Raw genomic sequence first — 15929 nt, 5'->3', positions numbered from 1 at the left:
CTCTCCCTAGCTCTGTACTTGCTGCCCCAACCGCGCGGCCTGGAAATTTCCATCGCTAAGAAGAGACTCAGGTGATCATTAAATCAGGAAAGTGTGGGGCACTGCTCAAAGGATCGTTGCCTGAGCTCTTTTCTGCATCACCCTATTTCATTCTGGCATGGAAATGACATTATGTTCATTCATTCAACAAATATGCATCAAATGCCTGTCTGTGCCACGCATTGTGTTCCAAGCTGGGGGCACGGCAAAGAACAAGCCAGAAGCCCCCTGCCCTCCAAGAACTGAGAGTTCAACAGAAGACACAAACTTTAACCAGCAATTACAATTTACTGTCACCAGAGCTCCAATGGGGAAACAGTGCCCATATCTGGCCCCGAGAGTCTGCTCCTGGTTGGGCAGCAGTTCTAGGCCTGCACGTGTGCTAACTCACTCCGTCCTTCCAGCAACCCTTTGAGGTGGGACTATGATTATGCCCGTTTTACAGAGGAAGAAACAGAAGGTTAACCCACTCACTGAGGGTCACACAGCGTGGGAGGGCAGGGTCTGGATTTGAACCCGTGGCCCATGTGCGGGCAGCCAGGAGGCCGTGCTATCTTGTCTCGGGAGGAGATCTTGGGAGGAGAGGGCCGTGGGCAAGCAGAGCAAGGCCACCCATGTCATTAGGGGGTGTGGTCAGGGAAGCTCCCTGAAGGCTGACCTGAAGGCGGAGCAGGGCTCGACAGAAGACCAGAGGGAGATTGTTTCAGGCGAAGCGGACTCGTTTCGGAGCGCGCTAGCAAGACAGAGGAATTCAGGGCGCTCAGGGAGTACAGGGTCAGCAACAGTCCAGAGCACCAGGTGAGTAAGTGTGGGAGGGCCACCTGCCCAGCAGCTGATGAATCTGGCAGGGTGTCCACGCACTTGCAAATGGTACCTCCCCCAGAAGGAGGGCCAGCGGCCATGAGCCCGAGCCCCTGTGCTGGAAATTGGGGTGGCTCAGTTCAAATGCCCTGTGGCCACCCATTTGCCAGCTGTGAGACTCTGGGCAAGCTACCTAGCCTCGCCAAGCCTCCTCAGTTTTCTCATCCGTAAATGGGAGGATGCTAAGAATTTTTCGGTCTTAGGGTTGTTTGGAAAAATAACTAAGATACCGTGCCGTGAAGTTCTGAGCGCTTGCTAAACGTTGGTTTTAGCTGCTGTGCGTACGTGGCTCTGAGCGCTCTCTGTCCAGTTTAAAGATGAAGAGATGGAGGACTAGAGAGACAGAATGACTTGTCGAAGGTTTCTCAGCCCGTGGGGGCCCCTAGTGCAGGGATCTTCCCGGCACCCAAGTTGAGCCAGGGGAAGAGAGCCACGTGTAGCTGCGGGGTGTGAAATCCCTGCCATCGCCGAGAAGACCCTCAGGCCTCCTAGCCTAGTCTCTCTGTGCCCTTCCTGCCCTGCAGACACACCTGCTGCTGCGCCTGGGCCACGCGAAGGCTCCTTGCAGCTAGACTCTGATCGGTCGGGGCAGCTAGGTGAAGTCTGCTGCCAGCCTGGAGGAGACAGCCTTGGTGAGAACAGGACTCTGGCAAATTTTGAAGGCCTATGGCTAAGCCCCCATCCTGGGAGTATAATCACCCTGGGAGGAGGAGACAGCCTGGACCGTCCCTGAATTCCCCGTTTGTAAACAGTTCAGCCAGGAGGAACAGGGCACTGTGCCCGGTGCCTGGTGCTGGAAGATGGCTGCGGTCCAGCAGCTAAGCAGAGGGGAGGGGCTGGTGGGAGGGGGATGAAGGATGCCTGGGACTTGTCAGCTGTGGACACAGGGGAGCAAGATGGAGGCCGTGGTTGTCTCTCCACCCCACCGCACATGCTCCCTCTTTCCTGGCCTGATGCAGCTCACAGGGTTACCTGGGCCTGAGCATTGTGGCAGGGCGCCTGACAGCTCTTGGAGTCAGGGAACATTTTCCAGCACCCCACTACGCTTTCTTTCTCGTCTCAGCCTCCCAGTCCCCTATCTGCCACTCAGAGCCCAGGGTGAATTTCAAAAACAGTCTTTTTTTTAAAAAGCCACAGCTATGGTGATAGAGTAAGAAGAGGACCATCCTGAACTCAGCCAAATCTGGAATAAAATCATGTCCCAGCCACTTACTAGTTAGGTGGCCTCAGGGTGGCCACTTCACTTCTCTGGAACCTCAGTTTTCCCATCTGTAAAGTGGGGATGATCTTAACTACCCCAGTGTTGCTGTAAGGATTACATATACTAAGTGAGGGCCTGCCACACAATAGGGGTTCAGGAAATGTCATGAGAGAAAGAATGCTATGGAAATAGGCACATGACAGACCCTCAATAAGTATTTTCTGATTAAATAGGAGATTGAATAAAAAAGAAATAAATGACCCCAATATCTGTGCCTTTGTCTTTCTAAAACACATGGGAATTAGAAGTATTGGCTGGGGTGAGAGAGGAGCAGGGTGAGACAAGGCATAATTCTGGGGGAATGGAAGGCTGAGAACATTCTTAATGACGTCAGCTCCCGTGTGCAGAATACATTATGATCTCAAGGGCTGCTGGCTTGCTCTGACACTGAGGTTCATCTAGGAAGGAGATTCAGAACTGAGTCCATGAAAACAGACTTTAGGTTCCAATCTTGCTTCTGCCACCGGCCATTCAGGCAGGCATGGACGAGGCCCATGTCTTCCCCGAGTCTCAGTTTTCTTGTCTGTAAAGCAAAGATCTGAACACCAATGCTCAGAGCTGCTAGGAGGATTAAATGAGGCGATCTATGTCGAGAGCTTGGGACTGGGCCTGGTGTACAGTAGGCTCAACAAATGATAGCCATCATTATTATTACCTAAGCTCATCATTGTATCAGTTAGCTGTTGCCATGTAACAACTACCCCCAAATTTAGGGGCCTAAAACAACCACCATTTAGTTAGCTCACGATTCTGTTTAGCACATTAACAATTTAGGTGGGCTCAGCTGGGTGATTCTTTGGCTCTCCTCTTGCGTCTGTGGCTGGCCAGAGGTGAGCTGGGCAGCTCTGCTTCCAAGGGGATGCTGGCTACCAGCTGGGGTTATGAGGTGACTGAGAGGATGCTTCTCATCCTCCAGCAGGCCAACCTGGGCTTCTTCACTGGGCAGTGGCAGGGTTTTGAGAGAGAGAGAGTGGCAGTGCCCAAAACTTCTTGAGGCTTGGGCTCAGATCTGACCTGCTATCCCTTCCCCAGCATCCCATTCACCACAGCAATTCTCAAGGCCAGTCAAGATTCGGGGGCGGGGCAGGGGTGGGGGAGCTAGCTGCACGGTCATGGTGCAAAGGGCATTGACACAGGAAGGGGGAGAGTGTGACCATTTCTGGGAACAACTGACCACAGTGCAGCCTATGAGGGGACCTCTGGGACAGGAACCAGGTTTCTTGATTCGCAGTGCAGTGACCCCACCTCAGCTACCTGCTCTGCCCTGCGACACCAGCAGCAAAGTCTGGTGCTTCCTCAGATGGCTCCACTGCTCCAAGCCCCAACCCCAGTCAGAGCCAGGTTGCCACCTTCAAATGCCTGCACCCTTAGGAGATGGAGCCCAGGCTCTGCACAGGGCCAGCCACATGCATCCCATTCATTCATGTAGTCATGGGAACCTGATGACCTGCATCCGCCATGGAAACTCTACGGAGTCCCTGTCCCCTCAGTCCTCAGGGGAAGGAAATATACACAGCACACCTGGACATGCATGTGTCCTCTGCCCTCCCCACAGGGCAGCCCCAGCTGTCTGCTAATTAAACTCATTAAACTTATCTCTGACGAGGTGTTTTAGACCATCGTAAGCTATAGATAGCTCCTTCTGCCCACGTTGCATGGACAGGAGGGCATGTCCGTTCCCCTTGTGGGTAGGGGGTACCTTGTTCTCATTTGCATTCACATTTTGATCGGTTCCTGTGCATCCTCTCCGGTCGGCCAGCCTCCTGGTAGAGTGGCAGCCCTGCAGTGCTCCAGGCCATGAGGACGTCAGGTCAGGTGGGCAGTCTGGGGACAGGCGTCTTCCATCCTCTGTGCATTTACTGACAGGCAGAGACAGTGTTTTGGTCATACGTCCCCGATAGGGGGCACATTTTCCAGTTTATGTTTGTACTTATGGCCTGTGCCCCACCCTAGACTGTAAGCTCTACCATGTCAGGGATGATGGCGAACCCCGATTCCTTCCACAGAGCCTGGCACACAGTGGGTGCCCAATAGTTATTGCATGGATGGATGGATGGATGAAAAGTTGGATTTAACTGCATTGAGCCTCCTCACAGAAGGCTTGCCTCCCCTACTCCTTTTCTGAACCACGGGTCTTTACTCCCATTGGCCTTGAGGCCTAGTAGAAAGAGCCATGAACACAGAGCCACAGGCCTGGGGGCCAATCCCAGCTCCTCCGCTTACTGTGTGACCGTGGACACGAGGTGGTCACGTGCAGTGGTACTGGCTGTCTACTGCCGCCTCCAGGGGGGAGCCATTTATTTAGACTACAATGTGAATGATTCCTCCTGGGTTCGTGCAGTGGGGCAGGCCTGCAGCAAGCGACTTAGATGTTCCATGTCTCAGTTTCCACAACCATAGGGTGCGTCTACTGTGCTGGGGTGTGAAGGGTAAAGGTTGACGCTAAGTACATGGCGGTTGCTGTGACGGTGCTGATGATGGTGATGATGACTGGGAAGGAAGCAGGTGCCAGGGAGATGCGCCTGGACCGCACGTCTGCTGGCTGCCCGCCCTCTCTCCTCTTGCCTCCCCGCCTGCCCCCTGTCAAGTCATGCCTTTCCCTGCAGAGTTGGCCCAGCTCTTATTCCCAGCTCTGCCGCTGGCCAGGGTCCTGTTCACAGCATCCTTCTCACCCTCGCCCTCCCGACCTCCACTCTGCGGCTTCCTGGGTGAGCCTGCCCCTGTCCTCTCATCCTAGCAGACCCCTGGACAGGGACACCTATGGGTCCCCCAAGACCCTGAGTCCCCCAGGGACCGTCACCGTCACCAAGAGGGTCGTTGTCCCCCCGGAAGCCCCAGAGTGGGCTCTGGTGTGTGACGCAGGGCAGAGGCCAGACCGCTCCACTCCTGTCAGCTGCCATCAGCAATTTCCCACCCCCGCTCCCCCCAACCCCTGGAGGCTGCTGGGGCCTCTTCAGCTCCCACCTTGCATCCTTCCCTCGCGCCAGCCCCTCTGTACTTGAAGCTGTTCCTGCCGATGCCCCTACACCCCCAGCGTCCTGCAGGAAGCCCACTCCTGTTTCCAGAGGGTGCTGCTTGAGGCATCTGAGGTAATAGCGAGCGAGCAGGGAGCTTGGCTCTGGGCCTGACATCCCCCCAGCCCAGAAGTCAGGTGCTGGGGAAGTGACTTCAGAGGGGGCAGCTGGCGTGGCGGGTGCTCATAGCTCGCTGCCCTCTAGCGGCCCCTCCTACCCGCTGCACCTTCCCCAGAAGCTGGGAGGCTCCGCCCCACCGGGCAGGGGCCTGGACACAGATTCCTTCCTGCTGGCAGCAGCCTCTTGGACCAACCAGCAGTTCCTGAGCCGGAGGCTCCAACCTGCCCGTTCTGGTCCAAGGAGGCCCACCCCAAGGGGATGAGGAATCCCACTGAGGCCAAGGACAGTCATGGGAATAGGCGGCATGGGAAGTAGCTCATTTTGTACCTTACATCATTTGATTCCCACGATAACCCTGGGAGTTAGGAATTATAGTCCCCATTTCACAGATGAGACTAAGAGACGTGAAGTCACTGGGCCCATCAGCCCCCAGGACCAGGAGGTGTTTTGATTTTATTTGGTTTCGGCTGGAAAGGGGGTGGCCAGGGGAACGGCTGACTCGTGTGGAGTGTGACTGGAGCGGAGGGGGCTGAGTGATGGGCCTTCCACCCCCTTTCCTGTTTGCTCCACTCGCTGTTCATTATTCTACTTCCTTCCACAGGATGCCAGAGGCCTTGGATGGGCCCCAGGGGTCCCAAGCAACACTCAGCAGGGACCGCGCTGTCAGCAGCTGGCGGTTGTGTGCGTGCACATGTAGGTGTGTGCAGGTGAGTGTACAAGACTCCCTACATTCACCAGAACACAAGTGCCATGTAAGTGTCTTCACAGCCGTGTTATCAAGAGCCTAGAACAGTGCCTGGCACATAGCAGGTGGCCATTAAGTATTCCTGGCATGAATAAATGAATGAATGAATGAATGAGCCTTAGCCCACAGGTTCCAAAGACCCCAGGGAGCAGCGGGCTATTTTCCCTGAGGCAGTGTGGTAACTTCTGTCTCTGTCCCTCTGCAGGGGAAGGAGGTGGTGGCAGTCCTGGCCCACAACAAGTGCTGGTGGCTGGCCACTCCAGTGTCACGGTGACCCCCTTCACTGCTCCTTGGCCTGGGGGACTTGCTCACCTGGAAGACCCCAGGGCAGGGCCTGGAGGAGGCTCTGCCCTGAAACAGGCAGGATCGGGGTCGGTGGTGGGTTGCTCTGCCTGTTCTGGAATGTTCCAGGCTGGCAGACATTTGGCCTTTCCTGCCTACCACTGGCTGGCCACCTACAGCTTAGTCTGAGCAGAGAAGAGCTGGGAGTCTTCCCAGCCGGGAATGGACTGAGCTCAGGGGGTTTCAGGGCCCCTGTGTGTGTGTGTGTGTGTGTGTGTGTGTGCACGCGTGACATCCAGCAGTACTCACCCATACAGCCATGCCAGTTATTAAAACACGGAAATAGTTCTCTACTGGTGGATGTGAATCCCCCCAGGCCAGCCCCTAGGTGGCCCTGCACCGCCCACCAATGCACACAGAAGGACCCTATTCCAGCTCAAGTGTGGTTTCCATTCCCATTGGTCAGTGTCCATGCCACACAGCTCCTCTGAAGTCCAGCCTCCTGGACACTTCCTGGGCACTGCCATTGGCTCCCCTAAAACCCAGAGAGCAAGCTGGCGCCCACCTAGGCCTCCTGCCTGGCCCCAGGGGCTCAGCAGCCAGGCACCGTGGGACCCTTGGCCAGTCCTCAGAATGGCATGTGCCCTGGCCTGGACCTTGGTGGGACAGACAGCGGCCCGGGGGTGGCCCCGCCCCACAGAAGGCCTGGCAGCAGCTCAGCTGGCCCAGCCGCCAGGGAGGGAGGTCAGAGGCTGGAGGCCCTAGGCCCCTGTGGACACATGACCGGCTCTCGGGGCCAGCTGGAAATTAGAGAAGCCAGTCCACAGCACCTCCCTGTGGAATTTCACAGGCCTGGGGCAAAAGCGGGTGGAGAAACTCGGTCCTCCCAGGAGGTAGGAGTGAGCGGCCAGCAGGCTCAGGGCGATGGTGACCAGGTTTCACAACACAACCCTGGGGTCATCCCAGGAAATCTGGGGCAGAGGGAGGCTGTGGAGGCAGGAGGATGTCCTTAGAGTCCGCTCCATGCCGTTCCAGTTCTGGCTCTGGCACTTTCCAGCTGCCAGGCCAGCACGTGCCTCAGGAGGTGGGCATGCCAGAAGAAGCCGGCTCTGGGATTTAGCCCACCCCCTAATCACTTATGACATCTTCTCTGTCTTCTCTAAAATACTTTCGGGCACAGTTTTGAACCCATTCCTACTCTCTGTGGCACAGGGCCCGTGAGGAGAGGCCAGGTAGAACCTTCTATACTCCCCCATCCCTCCCCTTCACCCACTCGAGAGGGAGGTAGCCAAGGTCCCATTTAGGTCGGAGGTCAGCAGGTGGCCGGGACAGGAGTTACCTCAGGTCTCGCTTGCCCCCACCTTCTTGAGACTCCCAGCCTCAGCCCCAGAGCCCCAGGCATCGGGGCCTGACCCACCCAGATTTCACGCTGTGTTCTCAGCCAGCTAACATCTGCTGTTGCTTTTCGGGGAAGGGGCTCTGGGCTTCCTGGACCATCCTGGCTCCCCCATTCTTCCACCCAGGACGAGGAGGGCGGAGGAGAGCTGTGCACGGGGAAGAAAGGGGCCCGAGGTTTGCTTGTGCTCATCTGATTGCTAGCCCCACCCTGGTGTCGTCCCCAACTCCTGGGTCCTGATGGATCCTGAGAAAGGAGAAAGCGCCCGGGCAGAGACCCCTGTCTGCAACACCCAACACCCTCACACCTACTTTTCCAGGTGTCCCACTAGGGGCCCCATCCGCAGGCATCACTGAAGGGCAGGAAAGCGCTGCCATCTGGGCACCTAGACTCTCCCGCCACTGCCTACAGGGCCCCGGGCTCCTCCGCCCCCACCTCCTGCAGCCCCTCACTGTGCATTTGCCATCAACAGGTTGGGCAAATCAAATAAACTTGTGTTTATTTCACCCAAGTCTATACTTCCTCATAAATGTACTTTTCTCTAAGTTTTTATATTTTATTTGATGTACTTCCTTTGTGGAATGAGGCAGATTATAAATAAAATAAGCTGGAACAGCTTCACTCAGAGCCCTCAGCCCTCTGAGCTTGGTAAGAGTTCCAGGGAGAGTCCCTGACTGCGGTGAACAGCCCCTCGGAGTTTAAGGTTTTTTCAGCCCAGGGCTGTGCCCGGCATCTCCCACAGGCCCGAAAGCGGGTTTGCCCTGGATTTTAGCGGCAGAAAGCCTCTTGCAAGAAATTAACTGGGTTCAGATCAAGAATTAGACTGTCTCTAAGGTGTACCCCCTCCCTCCTTCCTGTATAGACAAGGGCTATCTTTCCCAGGTCCACCCTCCAGCCCATCTCTCTTTGGGGAGCATCTGTAGCTACATCTTTTCAGAGCCTGAGAAACTAAAGCAACTTGATTCAGGAATTACCTTGGAGGGCTGCTAAAGATGCAGTTTCTTTCTCCCCAGCCCAGATCTGCTGAGCCCTGGAATCTGCACTTTAACCAACCCACCCGACTGAGAGACCCACAGGCCTGGAGCTGGTGAAGCACCTGGAGTGACCTGGCAACAACTCTGGGTTCCACCAGCTCCAAGGCTGGGGCAGCAGCGCCACCTGGTGGGTCCCGCTGAAACACCTCCACCACCCTTCTCGCCCCACCTTAGGGAGGCAAGTCCCCCGCCGGCCCCTTCCTCTGCCTCCAGGGCCCCGGAGAAGTTGGAGAGGAGGAGATGGCAGAGCAAGTGCCACCCTAGACTGGCCGTTCTCCCAGCCTTCCCTACCCACCACACCGCCCCCCTCCACCCCAGGGAACTTCCTCCATCCTATGTCCTAAAGCCGCCGTGATGGCAGAGTGTCTGAACCCCTCCCTGGGCTTCGTGATGCTGGGCAGGGGGTGTGCTGGGGCTCACCCCTGTGCACAAGTAAGAGCTTTCTTTAAAGTCTCACCTTGCATCTTTAAAAACCTCCCGAACTCTGCACATCTTACTCCATCACATTTCTTTAATATGAAAATGTTTCCGTCCTTTGTGAAAAACAGATGCTCTAGAAAGAGGCGGAGTTTATTCTGTGGCTTCACTGATGCACCCCCGCGGCTAGCCCAGGGGCACCTGTACCCTGGTCTCGGAGGCCGGAACCTAGGGGTACCATCTACACCTGTTTGAACACACAAATCAAACTCCAGCCACGCCGGCAGCCAGGCAAATGGACAAGAGCCAGGCATCACTCTTCTCATGGTCCCAGCTTGAACAGGGGACCAGAGATGCCCCAAAAGGGCCCCGGGCCCTGGAGACAGCAGTGAGGCGCCCACAACTCTCTCCTGCAGACCCAGCCACTCTGTTAACATTACCTCTCCCCTTTGGTCCTCCCCAACCCAGGGAAGCAGCATCCCCACCATGGCAGGCTGGATTGTTACAAATCCTCTTTAATAATCAGTCATCTATGTTTTACAGAACTGTACACAGGGCCCCTCCCCACTCCCCTACAAGGCACAGCCTTACCCACCCGTTCCCCGGGGGACAGGGGACAGGAAAAAGCATCCTCTAGCTTCCCTGGACAGCTCAGGGTCCTGGAGAATGCAGGGCCAGCTCTGTGCCACACCCAGAGGATTCACCTCTCTGATTCCCTAAGCGGCCCAGGGCCAGTCCAGACCCTCTGGCCCAGGCAGCCCCGCTCCAGCCCAGCTCACCTAGGCACTGTTCCCACAGCACGGCCCAGACTGATCTGAGCTGCCTGGGTGGGGCTGGCTCAGGCTGGGGAAGGGGTGCTGCTCCTCATGTCAGGTAAAGCCCCCCTCTCCCGTTACCTCAACGAAAATGTGAAAACCGAGGACAGAAGCATCGTAGTGGAAACAAAGTTGACCCACGCAGTGGGCAGTCACCTGACAGCCCAGGGTGCCTTATCCACCCCACCCCAAGTTTTTAATACACTTTCTCCCGTACAATATACACAGCCCCCAAGGCAGGTAGAAACCCAGCCCACCTGTGCAGGGAGAGTTTTCTCGGAGTTGCTAAGACAACCCTGGCAGACAGTGAGTGGAGGAGCCACAGAAGAGCTGGGGCTTAAGGCTGGCGGCAGAAAATCAAAGGAGAGGGGTCCAGGACCCAGGACGCCCCCCACTTCCAGCCAGCACAGGACGGACAAGGGGTGTTGGCAGTGAGGTGGGAGGCAGGCCTGGAGGGGGAGCCAGGGAGACCCCTAGGAGCCCTGAGGTTGGGGGACAGGCAGGGAGGCGGGGACAGCGGCCGCTTCAGTACTTGGGGACCTTGCTGTAGTCTTCGGAATGGACGTGCCGGCACAAGAACATGGAGAGGAGCATCCCCAGGAGCTGTCGAGGGAGAGGGCGAGAGTCAGAGTCAGGCAGGGCTGCCCGGGTCCCCAGAGGCCCCAGAGCAGCATCCCGCTGTCCGGGTCAACACACGGGACTTGACCTGGATGAAGCTGACCCTCAACTAGAGCCTCAGGACCAGCCTGTAATTCAGGCGGCAGAGGGGCCGGTGAGGGGCAGTGGTCAGGCCAGGCTAGCCGCAGGACCTCTAGAAGCTGCTGAGCCTCAACCCGCCCCTCCCCGCACCGGACGTCTGCAGAGCAGGGACGATCTGGGAGGGCAGCATGGGGAGGGTTGGAGGGGATGGGACCCAGACCTCGATGACAGCGACGCCCACACACACGCCAAGGATGATGCCCAGGTTCTCCTGCAGCCAGGCCTGAACCTTCTCCATGCAGCCCTACAAGCGGAGAACACAGCCACGTCACCCCACGATGGGCCGCTTCACGCCGCACTCAGAATCACCTGCAGGGGCCACCCCCAGCCTGGAGGGCCGGCAGAGAGGGGTCTGGGTGTTCCTTGAATGGATACATTGATGAATACATAGATGAAGGTGCACATGACAAGCAAACAAATGAATCAAAGGCAGGAACAGCTCAGTGAAGAAAGGTCGATGGAGCAACAGGCCAGGCGAGCCAGGGGGACTGAGAGTCTGAAGCCACTGTGCCGAGCCCAGCCCTAGCCGACAGCCAACCACGCACCTCCTTGTACACAGGCCAGTCATCGGGGTCGTTGCTGCTCTGGGTCCTATTGCCAGCGGGGGCCTCGCAGAAGCCCATCTGCGGCAAAATGCTGCTTTCATTCTTGCTCTTTTTCTCGCAGGAACAGGGGTAGGTGGTATTGGTGCGATTCATGAGCTCGGCGTTTTCCGTCCAGTTGTAGAAGCTGACCCAGCCGCAGCACTGCACCTGCGCAGAGAAGGGGACAGGCTGTTCGAGCCCATCGCCCACTCAACCGGGGTCTCCCTGGACAGGAGCTCAGATCTGCCTCTTCCAGCTCCCCCAAACCCCGGTCTCAGCCAAACCACCAGGATTAGAGTTTAGGTTTCACTTTGGCATTTGTGAGCCACAAGGAATTTAAAGGGGTTCTCAGGATATACCATAAACTATGAAAACAGCAGGAAACAAAATCAGCAAAAATATAAAGCAGAGCAGGAGGGATGGTCAAGTTGAAAGGAGATGGTCAAGGTATACGGGACGTGAGGAGGGCAGATGGCATACGGCTAAGAGTATGGGGGCTGGAGTCAGGCTACCGGGTTCAAATCCCATTTCTGCCACCTACCAGCTACTCAACTCTGATCAAAGTGCTGACCTCAACTTCCCCATCTGCAAAATGGAGGGAACAAAGGTTCCTAACTCGGTCTGTTATAAGGACTAAATGAGACGAGGCAGGCAAGGCATCCAGCCCAGGCTGGAGAGCACAGTAATCGCCCAGGTAAGGCCAGTTCCACTGTTAGGCTCTGAGAACATGCTGGAGCTGAGGTTTGGCTCTGAGCTTACTGGTTGCCAGAGTGAAAGGGGAGACACGGTACATCTGCCTTTTTAGAGGAGAAAATGCTCTAGTTCCTGAGGCAAAGAAAGACTTTCTGGGCTCCATGGGGTTCATGAAGAGGACCCCGAGAGGCTTCAGATCACATGTGGGCTTGAATTCCCGACAGGACTGGGACCTCAGGGACTAAGCCTGTGCCGGGCCAGAAAGGCAGAGCAGAGTCGGGGGAGGGCCCTTTCAATTTCTGGCCCTGCCCTGAGCCTCGGTTTCCTCACCGGAGAATGGGGTGATGACAGCCACTCTGCTAGGGCCCCTGGGAGGCTGAAAGGCTAGCATGGGAGAGCTGTGTGCCACCTTGCCCAGCACGAGGTCACTTCCCCACCTGCTTCCTTCCTATCTCAGGTGGGAAGTCCCTGACCAGCAGCCCGGTGGCCAGCAGAGGGCGTGCCAGGCACGCTCAGGCGTTCTCCGGCTCCAGGCAGTTTCTAGTCTAGGATTTATTTTTTATGTTGCAGGTGCCTGGCTGCCTCCTCTCCAGCAAGAAAGGCTGGCACCTCAAACCTCTGAGGGGCACCCACAGGCCCTCCCATACCCAAGCAAAATGAGGCAGCTTTCCTTGGTCCTTCGACTGCACCAGGCAGAGCCCCGCTCACCAGGACCCCCTGCACCGACCCACCCCGTGTCTCAGTGGTTGTGCATGATGATTAAACATCACCACCCACATGCCACATGATAAGTGCCTCGGGCTTTATAAACTCATCTCACGTGAGCATGGGTCAACAGCCCCATTTGATACATGAGGAAACAGGCTCAGAGAAGGCCTGGCCAGGAAGTAGCTGAGTTTTGTATTTCAGCTCTGGGAGCCTGACTCACCGTCTGTTTTCTTACCACCATCCCAAGCAGCATCTGACAGACATCAAATCACCTAGAGGCCCTGCGAACTGCAGGAATCCCCAAGTCAGTCCACCACCTCCCATGACGGGGTGCTCATCACCTCCCCAGGGACCCGCCTCTGCCCCCAGGCTCCTTGAAGGGTGACACTTGTTCATCCTGGGACACCCCGCTCCCTCTAATCTTAGCAAAGGGTCTCAGCCACTGCGGATCAAACCAAAGGTGGCATGAAAAAAGTCTTCCTGTGCGCCTGGAGCCCTCCAGATGACACAGGCCCCCCGTGTCACCAAAACTCTGTGACGCACACAGCCCAGAAAGTGTCACAGCTCAGATGATGGACGTGCCCATGTTGCCGGGACAGAGAACCATCTAGTCTCCACGCTGTCCTGGTGTCAGGCTTTCTCGTGCTGTCCTGCCCCTGCCCCTCACGTCCCACAGGTATCCCCAAAGGCAGCGGCAGGTCCTAAGTGATTGTTGTGTGCAGGGCCCTCTTGTGACAGAGGGGGAGGCTGCAGCCTGGAGAGGGCGGCTCCTGGCCAAGGGCACACAACATCTGGGACCACCAAAGGCGGGCAGCTGGGATCCCATCACTGAGGGCGCTTTGCGTGTGTGCTGATTGGTTCATCGTCGAGGCAGGCTGGGAACCCAGTCAGTCAGTCAGTCAGTCAGTCGTCAGTTGTTTCATCCACCAGTCTGTCATTCATTCGTTTCGACAATCAGTCAGTCATTCTGTCAGCCGGTTTGTCAGTCATTCTGTCAGTCGCTCTGCTTGTGAGTCAGTCAGCCCATCAGTCATTCTGTTAGTCCGTCATTCTATCAAGCAGTCAGTTAGTCTGGTATTTTGTCAGTCAGTAAGTCAGTCGGTCCATCAGTCAGTCAGCCAGTCTCTCTCTTTCGCTTTAACTGAGGTGGAAGTCACACACACACCAAAGTGTACAAATTCAGCTTGACGAACTTTTCCACCCATACTGGCAAAACCACCACCTGGATCAAGATTTGAATAGAACATTCCTTTCACCCCGGAAGGTTCCCACGGCTCCTCCCCAAGGCAGCCTCCACTCGGACCTGCGTCAGCATCTCAGCTCTGGCACCCAGTTTCTTTTTTTTTTTTTTGATCAAATATTTTTATTTGAGGAATTTAAGGCTAATCAATAGTAAGAAATCTGACAACATACCTTATTATATCAACAAATCATATAATCATTTTAATAGATATGGAAGTTTTCAATAAAAGTTAATTTTCATTCCCAATTAAACTAGAAGTAAACTGGAAACAAGGGAATTCTTTGGGGCAGTACATTTTAGCTGACAACCATTATTTAAAAAATTAAGCTTTCTTACCTTTATGATAAATACAAGTATTCTGAACTTGCTAACCAGCTGATCGCAAACAGCTGGCCAGGTAACCACATAAATTTCCAGAGAACTAGTTAGCCAGACAAGTTATCCTTTTTTAGCTAACCACCAAACTCTTTTATGTTACAAAATGCTCATGACATTCTGCAAAATGTCATGGCACCCAGTTTCTTAACCTCCGGGGTGAGCCGCCAGCGTGCCCCAGTCCGGCTTGAGAGGAGAGGGTCGGGGGCTACTCCTGCTTCTGGCCACTTCTGGAGCACTGTGGGCCCTGGAGCAGCCTCCAGGGCCTGGGGCCCCTGGGTGAGGAACTGCTGGGGTTGGCAGGAAGCAGGGCTGCTCAGGAGCCCTGCCCCCAACAGACACACACTGACACTCAAACCGCTAATATCTTCTGTCTGTCAGGCACAGCCAGGCCCACAGACGACCAGCCACAGACACACAGACACACAGAGGCCAGTCTCCCAAGTCCCCTCACCTGAGCCTGCACGTAGTCCCAGGCCTCCTGAAGGCTGTCCTCGTGACCATCCGTGTAGTTCTGAATGAGCTTGGTCACGATGCTGCCCATCTCCTGCTTCAGCTGCAGAGAGGAGAGTGAGGACCGAGGTCAGAGTCCCTGAAACCCGCACCCCACCTGTGGTCACATGTGCTTAAGCTGCCTCTCCCCCACTCCCCCCAAACACTGGGGACACACTCACAGCTCAAAAGCGTTTCGTCACCCATTCCAACCAATTTCCACTTTCCTGGTACTTCCTGGGTACCTCCTCCCCTGGTCACCATGCTAAGCCCAGCGTGGTCAGGGTCAAAAACTCCCACCTGACCGTCTCCTCCTCAGCACTCAGCAGCACATGACCCTTTAGATGGGAATCTGTCCACGTCACTGCTAAAAAACATCCAGGGGCCTCTCACCACGCTCCGGAGTAACACACCATCTTCTCAACAGCCCACAAGGCCCTACACCATTTGGCCCTGCTTTTTCCAGACCTCATTTCCTCTGCTTGTCCTCCCTCTATTTCAGTTACACAGGTCTTGCTGTCTTTGTGCGAGGCATACTCCTGCCTCAGGGCCTTTGCACTTGCTGTCCCCTCCGCCTAGGATCCTGTTTCCCCAAATATGAATGTAGCTGACTCTTCCACTTTCTTTAGAGCTCTACTCAAATGGCACCTCCACAGAAAGGCCTTCCTGGACCACCCAGAAAATGTCAGCCCTTCTCTATCTCCTCCAAGACCCTCCTTATCCTACAAGGGGAAGCATGATATATTTTTCTTCATAGTCTCGTCATTACCTGCTCCTCTGTCTCCAGGATTTATGGTCTCTCTCCCCCACTGGAACATCAGCTCTGCGGGGGCAGGGACTGGGTCTGACCCAGCCTGGCCAGAGTATGTGTGTCGCGAGCACGGATAAGGGACGCATGTGTAACCCCGCCACCTGCCCCACACCAGGGCCCCACAAAGTTCGCATCCCGCCTGTGCTGGGACTCCAGGGCCCCCCATGGAGGAAGAGAGAAGCACCTGCTTTTCACTAACCCCACAGAGAAAACAGTCATTTACAGTGAAGGCAGGCGAGGGGTGCAGGGATCAAAGGGCTTCAGCCCCCAAGGCCTCTTA

General features: G+C 55.8%; 1 protein-coding gene across 5 annotated transcripts in view; it reads right to left on the bottom strand.

The window, feature by feature from the left end:
* Positions 1-9306: 9306 nt before the first annotated feature.
* Positions 9307-15929, bottom strand: part of CD82 (CD82 molecule) — a 52600-nt gene continuing 45977 nt past the window's right edge. For all 5 annotated transcript variants that reach the window (XM_081240995.1, XM_081240999.1, XM_081240996.1 and 2 more), the window contains 4 exons: positions 14801-14902; positions 11289-11495; positions 10904-10987; positions 9307-10587 (listed from right to left, as the gene is read on the bottom strand). In XM_081240995.1, coding sequence (XP_081097121.1) covers positions 10510-10587; positions 10904-10987; positions 11289-11495; positions 14801-14902 — 471 coding nt within the window. In that variant the 3' untranslated portion in view covers positions 9307-10509. The remainder of the gene's footprint in view (positions 10588-10903; positions 10988-11288; positions 11496-14800; positions 14903-15929) is intronic.

This window comes from Mesoplodon bidens (genome assembly GCF_964165515.1).
Source record: "Mesoplodon bidens genome assembly, chromosome: 7".
Taxonomy (NCBI): Eukaryota; Metazoa; Chordata; class Mammalia; order Artiodactyla; family Ziphiidae; genus Mesoplodon; species Mesoplodon bidens.
The sequence above is the reverse complement of the archived record's forward strand: the minus strand, read 5'-3'. Positions and strand labels throughout refer to the sequence as shown.